Raw genomic sequence first — 18,561 nt, 5'->3', positions numbered from 1 at the left:
TCACGTAATCTCACTTTCAGAATATGCTAATGTACCTGGGGAACATATCTGGTAAATATCTATTTGATATGTATCATAGTTTTGTTGCTTTAACACTTTTAATTTTACATCCCATTAAAGTCTATGGGCATTCCATTTTGTTATTCACCCTTGTCATTCCTTTTAGTACATACTCTGTTTATAGCAACCTTCATAAACCTACTATTTTGAGGTGAGACGGTAAATTGCTAGTTCTACTTCAGTTCTGCTGCAAGACTGGTGATGTCAGATGGCTGCAGCGATCAAATGGTACTGTGATGTGAGGTGAGATGTGTTTTAATCTGCTGCCCAGTTATTTGATCTCTCTAGTCATGTGACTGTGGTGACGTCAAAGGTCTAATAGCTAGATGGGAACTAGCTGCTATTATCTCAACTCGTAACGTAACAGCTTCAGGTGGGTATCAGCAGAGACACTTTTGTACTGTATTGTGTTATATATCTGTATGTACTGTACGGAGGTTGATGCTTGTGTGTACTGGAGAAGATGCGATATGAATAACTGAGGGAACCTCTCTATAATATTATGTATCTATATATTAGGTACTGGGGAAGGGGGCTGTGTGTGAGAGACAGAAATACATCTGTATATAGGGTACTGGGGAGAGGGCTGTGTGTGTGAAACAGGGGGAGCATCTCTATAATATTATTCATCTTTTTACAAGGTACTGGGGATGGAGCTGTGTGTGAGGCTGAGGGAACCTCTCTATAATATTATATATATATATATGTATACTGTATAATTTACTGGGGAGAAGTCTGTGTGTGAGTGTGAGACAGAGGGAACCTCTCTATAATATTATATATCTGTATATAGGGTACTAGGAAGAGGGCTGTGTGTGTGAAACAGGGGGAATATCTCTATAATATTATATATCTGTATATAAGGTACTGGGGAGAGGACTGTGTGTCTGAGACAGAGGGAACTTCTCTATATTATACATATGTATATAGGGTACTAGGGAGAGGGCTGTGTGTGTGTGTGTGTGAAACAAGGGGAATATCTCTATAATATTATATCTGTATATAAGGTACTAGGGAGAGTGCTGTGTGTCTGAGACAGAGGGAACCTCTCTATAATATTATATATCTGTATATAGGGTACTAGGAAGAGGGCTGTGTGTGTGAAACAGGGGGAATATCTCTATAATATTATATATCTGTATATAAGGTACTGGGGAGAGGACTGTGTGTCTGAGACAGAGGGAACTTCTCTATATTATACATATGTATATAGGGTACTAGGGAAAGGGCTGTGTGTGTGTGTGTGAAACAAGGGGAATATCTCTATAATATTATATATCTGTATATAAGGTACTGGGGAGAGGACTGTGTGTCTGAGACAGAGGGAACTTCTCTATATTATACATATGTATATGGGGTACTAGGGAGAGGGCTGTGTGTCTGAGACAGAGGGAACTTCTCTATATTATACATATGTATATAGGGTACTAGGGAGAGGGCTGTGTGTGTGAAACAAGGGGAATATCTCTATAATATTATATATCTGTATAAAGGGTACTAGGGAGAGGGCTGTGTGTGTGAAACAAGGGGAATATCTCTATAATATTATATATCTGTATATAAGGTACTGGGGATAGGGCTGTGTGTCTGAGGCAGAGGGAACCTATCTATAATATAGATCTGTATATGGGGTACTAGGGAGAGTGCTGTGTGTCTGAGACAGAGGGAACCTCTCTATAATATTATTCATCTGTATATAGGGTACTAGGGAGAGGGCTGTGTGTGTGTGTGTGTGAAACAGGGGGAACATCTCTCTAATATTATTCATCTTTATATAAGGTATTCGGAAAGGGGCTGTGTGTGAGGCAGAGGGAACCTCTTTATAATATTATATATCTGTTTATAAGGTATGTGTGTGAAACAGAGGGAGTCTCTCTATAATATTATTCATCTGTATATAACATACTGGGGAGGGGGTCTCTGTATGTGTGAGGCAGCAGGAACCTTGCTATAATATTAAATACCTGTTTATAAGGTACTGGGGAGAGAGCTGTGCATGTGAGGGAATCTGTTTATAATGTTATATATCTGTATACAAAGTACTGGGGAGGGGGCTGTGTGTGAGACAGAGGGAACCTGTTTTTAATATTTTATATCTGTGTATAAGGTCCCAGGGAGAGTCTGTCTGTGTGAGAGAGACACAGAGGGAACCTCTCTATAATATTATATATCTGTAAGGTACTGTGGAGGGGTGTGGTGTGTGTGTGTCTGTGTTTCTCAGAGGCCCTTAAACACTTAAACTGTGTGCTGTAAATGAACTTTTTTGAACTTTTTTCAAGCCATGTGAATACTTTTAAGATTTATTTATGGCAATTTATGACTATTGTGGTAATAGCAGTAGGTATTTTATTTATGTATACAAGCCAGGACTGTTTTTCAGCCAATAGGATAATATTCAATGCATGGTATTTTATATATTTGACATTTTGCTTAAAGGGACACTGTACCCAAATTTTTTCTTTTGTGATTCAGATAGAGCATGCAATTTTAAGCAACTTTCTAATTGACTCCTATTATCACTTTTTCTTCGTTCTCTTGCTATCTTTATTTGAAAAATAAGGCATCTAAGCTTTTTGGGGTTCAGAACTCTGGAGAGCATGATTTTATTGGTGGATGAATTTATCCACCAATCAGCAAGGACAACCCAGGTTGTTCACCAAAAATGGGCCGGCGTCTAAACTTACATTCTTGCATTTCAAATAAAGATATAAAGAGAATAAAGAAAATTTGATAATAGGAGTAAATTAGAAAGTTACTTAAAATTTCATGTTCTATCTGAATCCCGAAAGAATTTTTTTGGGGTCAGTGTCCCTTTAAATATTATGCTGTTTCCGCTAATTTTTGGTTAAAGTGATGGTAAATCTGAGTGTTTAACAAATGCTAGGATTTACCTTCACTAAAAATAAAGTGGAGTTTAAGTCATCAGCTATTTAAAAAAGGGTGCTAAACTCACTCTGCACCTTGCTAAACTCAGCGGCTCCGTCCGCCCACAGTACAGCGCTCTTCTAGCAATGAGGTGACGTTTGCACCTCTAAACCAATAGCCATGCTAGCATACAGAACACCGTTAGCTGACACGCATGGCTATTAGTGAGGTGAAAACATCACTTCATTGAAGGAATGAGCTTGGGCCCCGGGCGGCCGGAGCCGATGACTTTAGCGAGGCGCAGCGGCACAGTCAGGGTGAGTTTAGCACCTTTTTTTAAAATAAATCCTTAAGTAAATCCTAGCTTTTGTTAAACGCTCAGATTTACCATCATTTTAAAGCTTGGTTCTTTTTTCTCGCCTCTAAAGGTCTGACAATATTTGTTATTTTCCTCTCATTATGTGCATTTTTCAGACTCAGAACAGGTGCTGCAATTTGTAGTCTCATTTTACACACCCTTGTTGCCTCAATCATCTGTTTTAATTATGCAGGGAGTATGTTTGAGACATACCCTAAACTGATTTTTCTTTGTAAATATCTATTTTTCTCACTTTTGTGTTTTTTATAATCAAACTCTTTCCAACAGGGGACCAAGAACATGTGTAGTTTTATCCTGGCTGTGTTTTTAACTGTTTAGCAACTTGGATTTGTTTTTGCCAGTCTTTTGCATTAGTGCTTATTTATTTTTTTTCTTCCTAAAGTTAACAGTGTCGCACCCTTTCTTGCAGATTTTCTGAAAATATAAACATCTTTCACTGACAGCTATCCCCTAAGTTGTTTTAACTTTATGACAAATCTATGGTTACTACAGACCTGGTAAGAACGGCCTTGTGGCTTAGGTATTTTAAAGTTATGGTAAACTCTTACCTTTATAAAATGAGATCCGGAATGTTAGTGATATCTTAGATGGAGTTTAATTTATCAGTTGAAATGAAGATGCGCTATAACTAACTTACTTTTAATATAGGTACAATATATGTACAAACAATGCAATTAGAGTTGCATAAAGGACAGATTACTAGTGCTGCTGCTAAAGTATATATTACAGTTAAAAACGCTAGACTCAAAAATAGCCCCTTCTATAGCGGGGGCTTGGATTACAATTACGCTGACTGCTGGATTATCAAAATCACTATTATAGCATAAATTCAGATTGAGTAAGCATTTAAAAAGTGAGGTACTATATACTTAGTATATAATTGTAATCCAAGCCCCCACTATAGAAGGGGCTTTTTATGAATCTAGCGTTTTCAATTAATATATACTTTAGCAGTAGCACTGTATATTATTTGGGAGACATTATATGTTATAAAGAGGTGATATCGCTAGTAGTAACTTTTAAGGATTGGTTACAAAACGCATCAGGGATATTACTATTGCTGCAATACCTAGCAGGTGTACTTTGTGTGATCAGAACACAATACCTTATGTGAGGCTGATATTTAACACTGCTTGATATGATTAGAACAAATAATACCTTATGAGAGGTTGATATGGACACTGCCATTATATCCGCAGTTATCATTGATACTAATACTCATTATACTCACTGTCATTATCTTATTAACATACTGTGTGTATAGTCCGGTTGGACTTTATTCTTTATTTTTCCCAATGAAGTTATCTTGTATGACTGTTTAAGATTTTAAAATAATTTTTCTTTTTTTTTAAAACTTTACCTTTATGATAATATACTCTTAGAGTCTGACAATATGTCCTTTATGCAACTGTAATTGCATTTTTTGTACATATACTTGTATATTATTGCCCAATACTCAAATTCAATAGTAAGCGAATATAAGCATTATTATAAAACCACTTGAATTTTGACATAAACCGATTTAAAGGTAAAATGATCCCTCACTTTTTCCACTAAACTGTACTTTTAATATAGATATGAAATTCAAATACCCGCCCACTTGAAAAGTAAATTTTTCTGTGAGCTAACGGTCTGCATTGTTGTGCAATCTGCGTTCTACCTACAACAGAAGGTGCCCAAATCCAAAGAATTTATGGTTGTTTTTCAGTTTGTAAAAAACATTTGAGTAAATACAGTAGATGTGTTTTTTAGTACTATTGTGTTTATCAATTTAAAGTCACTTTAATAAAGTGAATGTAAAGTTTAATGAAAAAGTGCCCGTTTTTTATAAAAACAGGGGCACTTTCATTCATTAAACTTTACATTTTAAACATCTTTTTTTAAAATACTGACCTTTTTCTTCATGAAAACAGACCAGCGATCTTCTGCCCGCAGCTCCTGCTATACTTAGCACAGCGTTGACAAATCAGGCTTTCTCCAATCATTGCGTGCACTTCAAAGCGTCCAGCTCGTGAGGCCATTCAATGATTATAGGAAGCCGACCCGTATTTGTTGTCGATATGCTAATTACAGCAGGAGCTGAGGGTGGAGGATCGCTGGTCTGCTTTCATTACGGAAATGGTAAGTATTTTTATAAAGACTCTTAGATTTCAACTTATTTCTGTGCACTGTTCTATACTCTTTGTGAAGAATTGTTGTGGACCTGTTCATATCCTTTTACCAGGTAAACAGGGAATAGGGTAACAAGTTAAATAAGAACAAAGTGTTAGGACGTTTATAGGAAAATTTAGGTCTAATGGAAGAGAAGACCGGGGAAGGTGAGGAGAAGAAAAGAAAAAGAAATGCACATGTGTGTACTTGTAGAAGGGAAACGAGAACAGGGGCGCCACATGGCCTAATATCACCAAACAGTATAGCGATATAATAGTATTGCCAAGTGTGCACTCACATTTGAAGTTGCACCAAGAAGTAAAGGTGCAAAAGAGCAGGCCGGATTCTCAAGGTCATCCAGCAGACCTAACTCCCGCAGTCAGCCAACACGGTTGGAAGATGCCTTCAAGTAGACTTGCTCCAAAGATGGGGACGATTGCAACAGGTGATCACCCCGGCGATCTGGCCTGTATACTGACAGGCATCATCGGGGCTTCACATTTTGCGCACAAGCAAATTATTATTTAAAACTGACAATTGTCAGTTACAGGGAGATGGGACATGCTGCTTAGATGCCTGTATAACTGTGATAATTGAGTTTATAGAAGTTGAGAGTGCCTAAGTAGCTAAGTAAGTTGAAAAGTGCTGGTAGTGAGTGATCAGCCTCTGAGAGTTATCAGAAAATAGAGCTACTTTATGTTCAATGACATGTAACCTGAGCCCTTGAATTATTTTGGAGGAACGGATGGCCTCTGCCAGGGGTTCTATATTAAATGAAACAATTCGGGGAGAAAGGGAACAACCCTGATGTGTACCGTTGGAGATAGGAAAGGATAAGGAGGCGAATCATAGACCCCTCATGGAAGCAGATGGGTGAGAATAGAGAGCAGGGACAGCGGATAAGAAAGGTGACGGGAAGCAAAAGGTGTTTAGCACTTCTGACATATACGACCAATTCACAAGTTCAAATGCCTTTTCGGCATCAAGGGCAATCATGATTACAGGGAGATTTTGCTTTCTACACTCAAACCTGATATAAAGCAGTCGCCTTGTGTTGTCTGGACCTTGGCGATTGGGAGTGAAACCCACTTTATCTAAACTTATTAGTTTTGGTAGTATAGTATTGAGTCTAGCTGCTAGGATTTTAGCATATAGTTTTGCATCATTTATGAGAGAGATGGAAAGATAGCTCTCCAATTTGGTTTTTATTGTGTTTGGGGATGGTGGCTATAGTGGCATTAATAAACTCTCATGGAAACAAACATATTAAAGCAGATTTCTCCTAAACCCTTAGTAATAAAGGGGTGACGCAAGTTGCGAAAGACTTGTAGAAGATCCTAGAAAATCTGCCCATGATATGTGTTGGGAACCAGTAACTCATAAACCACTTTTTATTACACAGATATCTGAAATTTAACCCATTGGATACCAGTAATGCACCAGTATTGCTGCCATACACTCATACATAAGTACATATATTCTCAAAATTAAGTGACTCTCACCTCTCTGAAAGCAATTTATATGATGAATTTTTACCATATTTGAGTAATAATAATATTAAAATGATGGTAAACCCAAGCATATAACAAATGCTAGGATTTACCATCGCTAAAAAGTAAATGTTAGTTTCTCTCATTGTTTTGTAAAAAAACTATGTTAAACTCACCCTATCTGTAAGGAAAGAAGATCACTAACTCAGCGCCTTCGGCTTCCCACAGCACATCGCTTTCTTCATTTAGGTTACGTTTCCACCTCTAGACCAATAGCCATGCGTGTCAGCTGTCGCTGTATTAGCGATCTTCTTTCCTTACAGATAGGGTGAGTTTAACATCGTTTTTTACGAAACGATTAGAGAAACTAACATTTATTTTTTATTAGGGTAAATCCTAGCTTTTGTTATACGCTTGGATATACCATCAATTTAATGCAAACTGAAGTTAGTTTCTAAAACTGCTTGGTCTGTTGGAAAAATAAACAAACCAAAAATAATCATATCATTTGTGTGCGTTGACACAGTAGAAAACAACTGGAATTGATGTTTAAATACAAAGATGTACAAATGGTTAGAAACCGCTTCAGTACAAGGTGTCAGAGAAATGAATGGGTTACCTGTATTTAGTGACATAAAAGTATGTATTGTTAGGTCAGTTTATGTATTGATTGATTTATAATAATCGCAGTTTTCTATTGGATTAATAAGTTCTATTCACTTGATTCTATTTGTTACCAGTCGTGAACTATACATGAGACCCCCACTCTCTCTCTCTTTCTGTGTTTAGGCTCCTGTTACTGTGAAGATCAGGTACAATACACATCACTGCATTTGTCAGTTAAGGAGAAACATTTATAAGAATATCTGACAAATTCAGTTGCTGAACAAGACAATGTCTGACAAGACCGAGAACCAAACCTCAGACCTTCCTGATGCACACGGAGGTAAGCGGGACGTCGCATGCATGTCACCTGGTTTTGTCATCAGAATGGGATAATAATCAGTGATCTGATCACCATAAAGGCAGATAGCAGTCATTAGTGAGCTGGTGATGTACAGAAGTTTCTACTAAGCAGCATATGAAAAGCTTTACCCTTGTTAACAACACAATCAGCACCAGGTGCTCACGCTCAGTGTCAGTCTGTGCTTAAAGGGACATGAAAGTCAAAATTGGTTCAGACAGAGCATAGAACTGTAAGACACTTTTAAATTCACTTTTAGTATCAAGTTTGTTGAGAAGAATATACACACCTCAGCAGCAGAAGCAGTGCATTACTGGGAGCTAGCTGGTGATTGGTGGCTCCACACATGCCTCTTGTCATTGGCTCACCAGATGTCTTCAGCTGGTTCCCAGTATTGCACTATTGCTCTGGACCTGCCAATAGCTATATGTTTAATCCCTTTGTAAGAATTAAACACATAGTTATATGCAAGCTACAGTGCAATAATAAAATGCTGAAACATAAGAGAATTTTCTTTTTGTACTATTTATGTCCCTTTAAATGGGGGCTAATTGGTTAATAATCTCTGTGCACAGTGCGCGCATTGTACCCACTAATCACTGCTTCTGTTAGTGCTGAGATCAGCACCAGGTGCTTGCACAGGGTCTGATGTAATGTTAAAGGGACATGAAACCCAATGTTTTTCTTTTATGATTCAGATACAGCGTACAATTCTAAGCTACTTTTTGATTTACTTAAATTATCTAATTGCTTCATTTTCTTGGTATCCTTTGTTGAAAAGCAGAAAGGTAACCTCCGGATTCTGCAGCACTATAACAATATAACAAGAGCAGCAGATGGTAGCACTTTTTCCTGCCATGTAGTTCTCCAGAAGAGTACACCCTACCTATCTAAATATCTCTTCAAGAAAGAAAACCATCAAAACAAAGTACATTTTATAATAGAAGTAAATTGGAAAAATGTCTAAAAGTGTATGTTCTGTCTGAATCACACTACTTAGTTCAATATCTCTTTAATTAACTGAGTAGGTTTAATAAGGTTTAAAGGCACAGAGCTGTGTAGTTACTATAATGTGTATGTGATGTTGTTGGTCACATACAGGGAGCAGTAAATCAGGGGTTTAATAAGGTTTAAAGGCACAGAGCTGTGTAGTTACTATAATGTGTATGTGATGTTGTTGGTCACATACAGGGAGCAGTAAATCAGGGGTTTAATAAGATTTATAGGCACAGGGCTGTGTAGTTACTATAATGTGTATGTGGTGGTGTTGGTCACATACAGGGAGCACTAAATCAGGGGTTTAATAAGGTTTATAGGCACAGAGCTGTGTAGTACTATAATGTGTATGTGGTGTTGTTAGTCACATACAGAGAGCACTTAATCAGGGGTTTAATAAGGTTTATAGGCACAGAGCTGTGTAGTTACTATAATGTGTATGTGATGTTGTTGGTCACATACAGGGAGCACTAAATCGGGCTCTAATGAAGTTTCCTACTGTGATGGTCCCACTGTTGTTTTATTCTGTCATACATATAGTTAATTACAGATCCACCTCATATGAGACAATAAATATCCATCACTATTTAGCATTAAAAGGACATTAAACCGCTGGGCACAACTACAACACAACGGTCACTACTCAACATATTATTGTTTTTCCTCCTCGGCCTGCAGCTCTCTTTAGAGCTTTGCTCATATTTTACCTTTTTACAGGTGCTGAATGCTGTAGCTCTGCTTTTTAATACAGGGCAGCGCCATATTGGAGTTTTCTCACAGCAGTATTGTGCGCTTCAGGTTATCACATAATACAGTGTGTGAGGTTTTATATTTGTGCAGTTTTTATACACAGTGTAATAGTTAAATAACTTGTATAAAAAGCCACATGAATAATATAGAGCAATGCAGGGGCTGCAAAAATATAAAGCTGCAGGTCAGTCACACTCACTAACCCCAGGTGCACAGTACAGATGGTAAAAAGCCGCCAAGATCACTGTATTGTGAATGCGCACTGGTTTTGTCCCAGGGTGCGAGAATACCTACACTCCAAGATGGTGGCACCCAGCGTAAACGTGCAGGACATCAGCAAATGGCACCTGTAAAGGGTTAAATGTATATGAAACCCAAATTTATTTCTTTAATGATTCAGATAGCCCATGTGATTTTTAACAGCGTTCTACTTTATTTCTATTATCAATTTGTCTTCATTCTCTTGGTATCTTTTGCTGAAAAACAGGGACGTCAGCTCAGGAGCCAAACCATTTCAGGAGCACTATATGGCAGCAGTTTTGTAAGAATGTTATACATTTGCAAGAGCAGTAGATGGCAGCAGTCTTGTAAGAATGTTATACATTTGCAAGAGCACTAGATGGCAGCAGTTTTGTAAGAATGTTATACATTTGCAAGAGCACTAGATGGCGGCAGTTTTGTAAGAATGTTATCCATTTGCAAGAGCACTAGATGGCAGCAGTTTTGTAAGAATGTTATCCATTTGCAAGAGCACTAGATGGCAGCAGTTTTGTAAGAATGTTATACATTTGCAAGAGCACTAGATGGCAGCAGTTTTGTAAGAATGTTATACATTTGCAAGAGCACTAGATGGCAGTAGTTTTGTAAGAATGTTATACATTTGCAAGAGCACTAGATGGCAGCAGTTTTGTAAGAATGTTATCCATTTGCAAGAGCACTAGATGGCAGCAGTTTTGTAAGAATGTTATACATTTGCAAGAGCACTAGATGGCAGCAGTTTTGTAAGAATGTTATCCATTTGCAAGAGCACTAGATGGCAGCAGTTTTGTAAGAATGTTATACATTTGCAAGAGCACTAGATGGCAGCAGTTTTGTAAGAATGTTATACATTTGCAAGAGCACTAGATGGCAGCAGTTTTGTAAGAATGTTATACATTTGCAAGAGCCCTAGATGGCAGCAGTTTTGTAAGAATGTTATCCATTTGCAAGAGCACTAGATGGCAGCAGTTTTGTAAGAATGTTATCCATTTGCAAGAGCACTAGATGGCAGCAGTCTTGTAAGAATGTTATACATTTGCAAGAGCACTAGATGGCAGTACTTGTTTCTGCCACATAGTGCTCCAGATGTCTACCTAGGTATTTGTACAGCACAGAATATCATGGCAGCAAAGCAAATTTGATTATAGAAGTAAATTGGAAACATTTTAAAATTGTATTCTCTGTCTTAATCAGGAAAAAGCATTGGGTCTCATATCCCTTTAAAATCAGAGATCAGCTTTGTAGAGAGCAGCAGACACTGAAGGATTGCAGCAATTAAACATGTTATAGGGTCACGGTTTTTAAAATTACACTGACATTATTTAGATAGGCAGTAGGATTGTTGTATATATGGCAGCAGTGCTTGTCATGAGAGCATACTGAGGTAGGCACAGGAGCTGCTGTGTATATATAGCAGTAGTGCTTGTCGAGAGCATACTGAGGTAGGTACAGGATTGTTACAGAAGCATTAGTTATTTTGTTGTGAAGAGCTTATTTCCCAGCAGCAATGCCTGAACCAGCAAGCCAGCGCCTAAGAAGGGCTCCAAGAAAACTGTAACAAGTTTCATTTCATAAAGAGTTAACTCTTTTTTTTCAGCTTTTAGAAACTATTGTCTAATCACCTCTGGAGCCAGACTGCTAATTGATAAGATGAACTTGTAAACTTGTTATCTTAAGTACTGTAATCCTATTGTGGCCTGTCAAAGGACAGTGCTCTCTATCTAAATGTGTGATGGGGGATTTTGTGCTTCCCCCCCTCTCCCCCTGGGAGTGCCCTGTGTGCATGTAACCTTAATAAAAAGCAGGCTGGGCATCCCAGTCCTGAGTTCTTGTTTGACCCTCAATCGCAGCGTTGACTCGTTTTTGTGGGCAGAAGGGTATCCTAGCTGTACTGCAGCTAAGGGAGATTATTCTATATTTGCGAGACTCATATAGAATACTATGGAAAGCAGCTTCTCCCCTCTTTAGCAATAGGGATCCAGGCTACTAAGCGGTCCATCTCTCAGCGAGACTAAGGGTAACCGTAACATTTGGCGGCAGCGGCGGGATTTTCCTGGATTTCCTAGGAGAGGTACAGAACGGATGGAGAGCGCTTACGAAAAATTGAAGCGTACAACCCTAAAGGATTTACTTGAAAGCAGAGGGGGGTACGCCAGCAACCGGCCGAGGAGAGAGCTGATCGCAGAATTGACCGAACTGGATCAGAGCTTCACAATGGCGGAAACACCGACCACGATTAGTGACGAAAAAACCAGGATTGTTCGGGAAAGGCTCTCATTATACGGGCCGAACCCCTCCATGGAATTGGTACAGCAGTTGATGGCGGAGGCGGACGAGGATATACGAGAGACTCGAGCCCACGAACTCAACCTAGCGAAAGCACACCGCAATGCTGAAGCCCCGCAGGTAATCATCCCTGTCGAAAATGCTGGGAGGCCCAAGATACCCTATGCGGCATTTCGACCCTTCCTAGAGAGCGAGACAGGGATTGATGAATATTTGGCGGACTTCGAAAGGCAATGTGCCCTGCACCAGATTCCCAACAGAGAGTGGCCCACGATATTGTCTGGGAAACTATCCGGGCGAGCCCTGGAAGCCTTTCGTACTCTGGGTGCTGAGGAAGTGACACAGTATGAGCTAGTTAAGGAGACACTGTTGCGACGGTACGCTGTAACTCCGGACACGTATCGCCGACAGTTTCGGGGCACGGAAAAGAAGCCTAACGATACCCATATGGAATGGGCGCACCGAATGCGGAGAGTGGCAAATCACTGGCTGAGCGGAAGTAAAGCGGTGACTGGGGAGGAAATTTTACAATTGTTTCTCTTAGAACATTTTTATAATGGCATGGAACAGCAAGGGAAGGAATGGCTGCGAGACAGGCGGCCTTCTACCTTAGAAGAAGCAGCCAAATTGGCCGATGAACATTATGACTCCCGTCTTCACGAACCCATGAACTACCGAGCTCCAGCACGGGTCGAACCCAGAGAGGTTTACCGTGCACCCCCTCGTGCTGAATTCCGAGCCCCGGTGCCCACAGGGCCCGTCCGACACTCAGGACCACCCAATAACAGCTCTGAGCGTCCCAGACCGACTTGCCACCGATGCAAGCAACCAGGGCATTTCATGGCTAGCTGCCCCCTTAATACGCACCAGACACCCAGGAATTACAATTACCCCTCTGGGTCCTATCGTCCGGCCCGGGCCCTCTGTGTTAACCAAGAGGCCCCTATGGAGGGATATGTGGGGCCGCTTCACGAGGCAGACCCTGTATATGCTGCCTCAGATAACCGCCAGCACCATCGGCAGAGGGTATGGCTCGAGGGGCGATCTACCGAGGGATTGCGAGACACAGGGGCTACTATCACGCTGGTACAGAGTCATTTGGTGCCAGAGCACAAGCGATCCGGACAGACTGTGGCCGTTAGAGTGGCGGGGGGGGATGTGTACAAAATTCCAACAGCTAAAGTGCATCTTGATTGGGGAGCGGGAAAGGGGGCTGTGAACGTGGGCCTAATGGATAATTTACCTGCCGAAGTACTACTGGGCAACGATTTGGGCCCCATGACTTCTGCCTATGCTCCAGTATGCAACAACGAGGCGGACCCAGTGACTACACGGGCCCAAGCCCGGACGGAGCGAGAGCTCTCACCAGTGCGGGAGACACAGGTAAGACCTACCCCGACCTTGCCTGACAGGTTAGGCCCCATACCCTGGGACACCCCAGATGCCTTCGAGGCAGAGTCTAAGACTGACCCGACCTTACAAAAGTACCGGGAACGAGCAGAGACCGGAGGGGGCGGGGCAGATAACGAAACATTCTTATGGGAAAAAGGGAAACTATACCGCTGGACAGAGAAAAGGGGACAGCGTAGGCGACAGCTGGTAGTGCCCCACAAATACCGTCAAGAAATCCTCAAAATAGGCCACGACATCCCCTTAGCAGGCCACCTAGCCGTTACCCGTACCCTACACCGCATTACTCACACGTTCTTTTGGCCAGGGGTGCACGCTGACGTTAGAACTTACTGTAACACCTGCGATGTGTGTCAACGAGTAGGAAGGCGAGGCGATCACCCTAAAGCCCAGCTAGTAAATATGCCCATTGTAGAGGAACCCTTCAGCCGGGTTGCTATTGACCTAGTGGGACCACTGGCTACCCCTAGTCCCTCCGGTAAGTGATACATTCTTACCGTAGTGGACTACGCTACCAGGTACCCAGAGGCTGTCGCCCTATCCAACATACAAGCGGATACGGTAGCGAATGCACTAGTACAGGTGTTCTCCCGGGTAGGATTTCCAAAAGAAATCCTATCCGACCGAGGCACCCAATTTACGGCTGAATTGACCCAACAACTCTGGCAGGTTTGCAAAATTAAGTCCCTCCTAAGCTCCCCATACCACCCCCAGACGAACGGGCTGTGTGAGAGGTTCAATGGGACCCTCAAGCAAATGCTCAAGACGTTCACTCAGGAATACCGAGACTGGGAACGCTTCCTGCCGCACCTCCTATTTGCTTATCGGGAGGTGCCCCAGGAAACGACAGGGTTCTCTCCCTTCGAGTTGCTCTACGGAAGAAAGGTACGGGGACCCCTAAACCTGATCCGGGAGCACTGGGAGGGAGAGATGGAGGCTGACGGTGTCCCAATTGTGCCATACGTGCTGGAACTCAGGGACCGAATGGAGCAATTAGCCAAATCCGTGCGGGCTAATCTCCAGTTGGCCCAGAGAAGACAGAAAGTATGGTACGATCGGGGGGCCCGAAAGAGAATCTTCACCATAGGACAAAAGGTGTTAGTACTTAAGCCGGTGAAGACAGACAAATTGCAGGCGTCCTGGCAGGGTCCCTACCAGATCGTAGAGAAAAGGGGAGACACCACTTATGTGATAGCTAGCTGCCACGACAACAATCTTAGAAAGACATTCCATGTAAACATGCTCAAGGAATATTTTGAGCGACCAGAGAACGTGACGGCCGTATGTTGTTCCCCTCAGGAAGACCCCGACAGTTTACCCATTCCAGACCTATTAGAAAAGAGCCTCCCCACAGGTATAGTGGCGCAGGTTCAGATAGGGGACCGACTTAGCCCCACTGAAAGGGAGCAGCTCAACCAACTCCTCCAGTCCAAACACCTCACCTTCTCCCCGAAGCCAGGGTACACTACTTTAACCACCCACCAGGTAGATACTCCGGGACAAGCTCCCTTGCGCCAGGCTCCGTACCGAATCCCCGAAGCAGTTAGGACAGGAATGAAGAAGGAGATCGATGAGATGCTCCAGCTCAGGGTAATTGAGCCCTCCGATAGTCCCTGGGCCTCCCCAGTTGTCTTGGTGCCCAAGAAAGATGGGACCACCCGGTTCTGCGTAGACTATCGGAGGCTCAATGAAAATACCGTGACGGACGCTTACCCTATGCCCAGGGTAGACGAGCTACTCGATCGTATAGCCAGGGGAAATTACCTGACCACTATTGACCTCTGCAAAGGTTACTGGCAGATTCCCCTGGCCCCGGAGGCTATCCCCAAGTCGGCATTCGTCACCCCATTCGGCTTATATCAGTTTAGGGTAATGCCGTTTGGGATGAAGAATGCCCCAGCTACATTCCAGCGCTTGGTGGATAGGCTCCTGGATGGCTTCCAGAGTTTTGCTTGCGCCTACCTGGACGACATAGCGATCCACAGTGAGTCCTGGGAGGACCACTTAGCTCATGTGGGAATGGTTCTGGATCAGATCCGGGCTGCTGGCCTGACTCTGAAGCCAGAAAAATGCCACTTTGGGATGGCCGAGGTACAGTACCTGGGTCACCGGGTGGGGTGTGGAAAGCAGCGACCAGAGCCGGCCAAAATAGAAGCTGTCGCCAATTGGCCCACCCCCATCACTAAGACTCAGGTCCTAGCCTTCCTGGGCACAGCAGGGTACTATAGACGGTTCGTACCAGACTACAGCACACTTGCCAAACCCCTGACTGACTTGACCAAGAAGAACTTACCTCGACAGGTCCTGTGGTCTCCCCACTGTGAAACGGCTTTCCAGGCTCTCAAAAATGCTCTAATTAACGCTCCTGTCTTGGCGGCCCCAGCCCTTAACAAACGTTTTATCGTCCATACAGATGCTTCCATGTTCGGGCTGGGAGCCGTCCTCAGCCAAGTAGGCGAAGATGGAGGGGAGCATCCAGTTGCCTACATCAGCCGGAAGCTCCTGCCCCGCGAAGTCGGCTATGCAGCGGTCGAAAAGGAGTGTTTGGCTTTGGTGTGGGCATTAAAGAAATTGACTCCCTATTTATATGGTCAGGAGTTCACTCTGGTCACCGACCATAACCCGTTGGTGTGGCTGAACCGGGTCTCTGGAGATAACGGCAGGCTATTACGTTGGAGCTTATCGTTGCAAACCTTCAATTTCACCATTACTTACAGACCTGGGAAACAGAATGGCAACGCCGACGGGTTGTCCAGACAAACCGACCTCAGCCCCGCATAACCAGCGGTCTGGACAGCCTTAGTCTGCCCCGAAAAGGGGTCAGACCGTGTCTGCCAGAGTGTTCCACAGAAAGGGAGCAATGTTACAGAAGCATTAGTTATTTTGTTGTGAAGAGCTTATTTCCCAGCAGCAATGCCTGAACCAGCAAGCCAGCGCCTAAGAAGGGCTCCGAGAAAACTGTAACAAGTTTCATTTCATAAAGAGTTAACTCTTTTTTTTCAGCTTTTAGAAACTATTGTCTAATCACCTCTGGAGCCAGACTGCTAATTGATAAGATGAACTTGTAAACTTGTTATCTTAAGTACTGTAATCCTATTGTGGCCTGTCAAAGGACAGTGCTCTCTATCTAAATGTGTGATGGGGGATTTTGTGCTTCCCCCCCTCTCCCCCTGGGAGTGCCCTGTGTGCATGTAACCTTAATAAAAAGCAGGCTGGGCATCCCAGTCCTGAGTTCTTGTTTGACCCTCAATCGCAGCGTTGACTCGTTTTTGTGGGCAGAAGGGTATCCTAGCTGTACTGCAGCTAAGGGAGATTATTCTATATTTGCGAGACTCATATAGAATACTATGGAAAGCAGCTTCTCCCCTCTTTAGCAATAGGGATCCAGGCTACTAAGCGGTCCATCTCTCAGCGAGACTAAGGGTAACCGTAACAAGGATCATGCTCTATATATGGCAGCAGTGTTGTCACAAGAGCATACTGAGGCCCAGAGGCAGAACTTATTTTCATTTTCTGTAATGAGATATTTTTTTATAGTGAACATTTTTCTGCAGTGTCTCTGAGAAACTGGTGTTGCTGCATTCGTGTGAATTAGTTATGGCCTTAATTTTGTACCTACTAAGAAGTTTAACCTATTTGAAACATTAATAGATGTAAACAGACTAATTCGTAACCTAACTCTCAAACATTTTTTAGATCCACAATTCAATGCAGAAGATCCATATGATATAGTGAGTAACACTCAAGATATGCAAATAAATAGAATTGAAGATACACATCTAAAATTTGAAGATCTATGCACTAAAGAAACATTAATTACATTAGAATAAGAACAACTTATAGATCCCACAGATCAAACTGACAGTCATATAGGTTTCAAAAATAAATCAGATTTTTACCCAATACAAACAAGAGGGAACATTCTGGAACAATTTCAACATAGAATAGAAAGAGATTTAGTTAAACTATCACAAAAAGTCAACACTTCAAAGCAGCAATCAAATTTAACACATAAAGAATGGAAAGCGTTAAATGATTTACAAAAAAACACTATTATTATTATTATTAAGAAATCTGACAAAGGAGGGAGTATAGTGGTATGGGACACTACTGATTATGAAGCTGAAATTATGAGACAATTAAATGATACACAAAATTATGAGGTCTTGGATAATAACCCAATAAACATATATAAATATGAATTGACACATCTATTGGATGAGGGTCCACATGAAGGTTATATTGACAAATTCACCAGTGAATATCTGTTTGTAAAACGCCCGCAGACACCAGTATTCCATGCTTTTCCAAAAGTACATAAGAGTTTAATTAATGTCACAGCATGCCCCATTGTATCGGGCATTGGATCTTTATTAGAACCACTCTGAGTGGATTGACTGTCTCTTGCAACTAATGGTATTAGAACTATCTAGCTACCTAAGAGATACAAAACACCTCATACAAATATTGAACACTGAAACATGGACACACAAAAACAAATGGCTAACTGTGGATGTAATTTCTTTATATGGTACTATTCCACATGAAGAAGGCTTAAAAGCAATAGCATTTTTTCTGAACGAAAAACACAATTTTAGTATGAAATTTAAAGATTATGTACTGATAATTATTAGATATTTACTTACACATAACTATTTTAGTTATGGGAGAAATGTTATCACCAAAGATGTGGGACAGCCATGGGGGCAAAATTTGCCCCCACATATGCCAACCTATATATGGGTTGGTGGGAGCTGTCCCACATCTTTGGCGATTCAATCCTATACAAGCAGAATATAATCATGTACAAACGCTTTATAGATGATTTGTTTTTCATATGGCAGGGAGATGAACAGGCCTTGAGTGGATTTACTCAGTATCTAAACACTAATAACATGAATCTTAAATTCACATATGAAACACATGACAGGGAAATTAATTATTTGGATATT

At 41.7% G+C, this 18,561-nt stretch overlaps 1 protein-coding gene across 1 annotated transcript in view; it reads left to right on the top strand.

The window, feature by feature from the left end:
• The first annotated feature begins 386 nt into the window (after positions 1 to 386).
• The window catches only part of LOC128656999 (gastrula zinc finger protein XlCGF26.1-like), a 208,062-nt gene continuing 189,887 nt past the window's right edge, over positions 387 to 18,561 (top strand). Inside the window, exons 1-3 of the mRNA XM_053711214.1 lie at positions 387 to 433; positions 3,714 to 3,801; positions 7,735 to 7,891. Of these exons, the coding sequence (XP_053567189.1) occupies positions 7,840 to 7,891 (52 nt within the window). The 5' untranslated portion in view covers positions 387 to 433; positions 3,714 to 3,801; positions 7,735 to 7,839. The remainder of the gene's footprint in view (positions 434 to 3,713; positions 3,802 to 7,734; positions 7,892 to 18,561) is intronic.

Source organism: Bombina bombina, chromosome 4, assembly GCF_027579735.1.
Source record: "Bombina bombina isolate aBomBom1 chromosome 4, aBomBom1.pri, whole genome shotgun sequence".
Taxonomy (NCBI): domain Eukaryota; kingdom Metazoa; phylum Chordata; class Amphibia; order Anura; family Bombinatoridae; genus Bombina; species Bombina bombina.
This window is presented reverse-complemented; position numbering and strand designations above follow the sequence as displayed.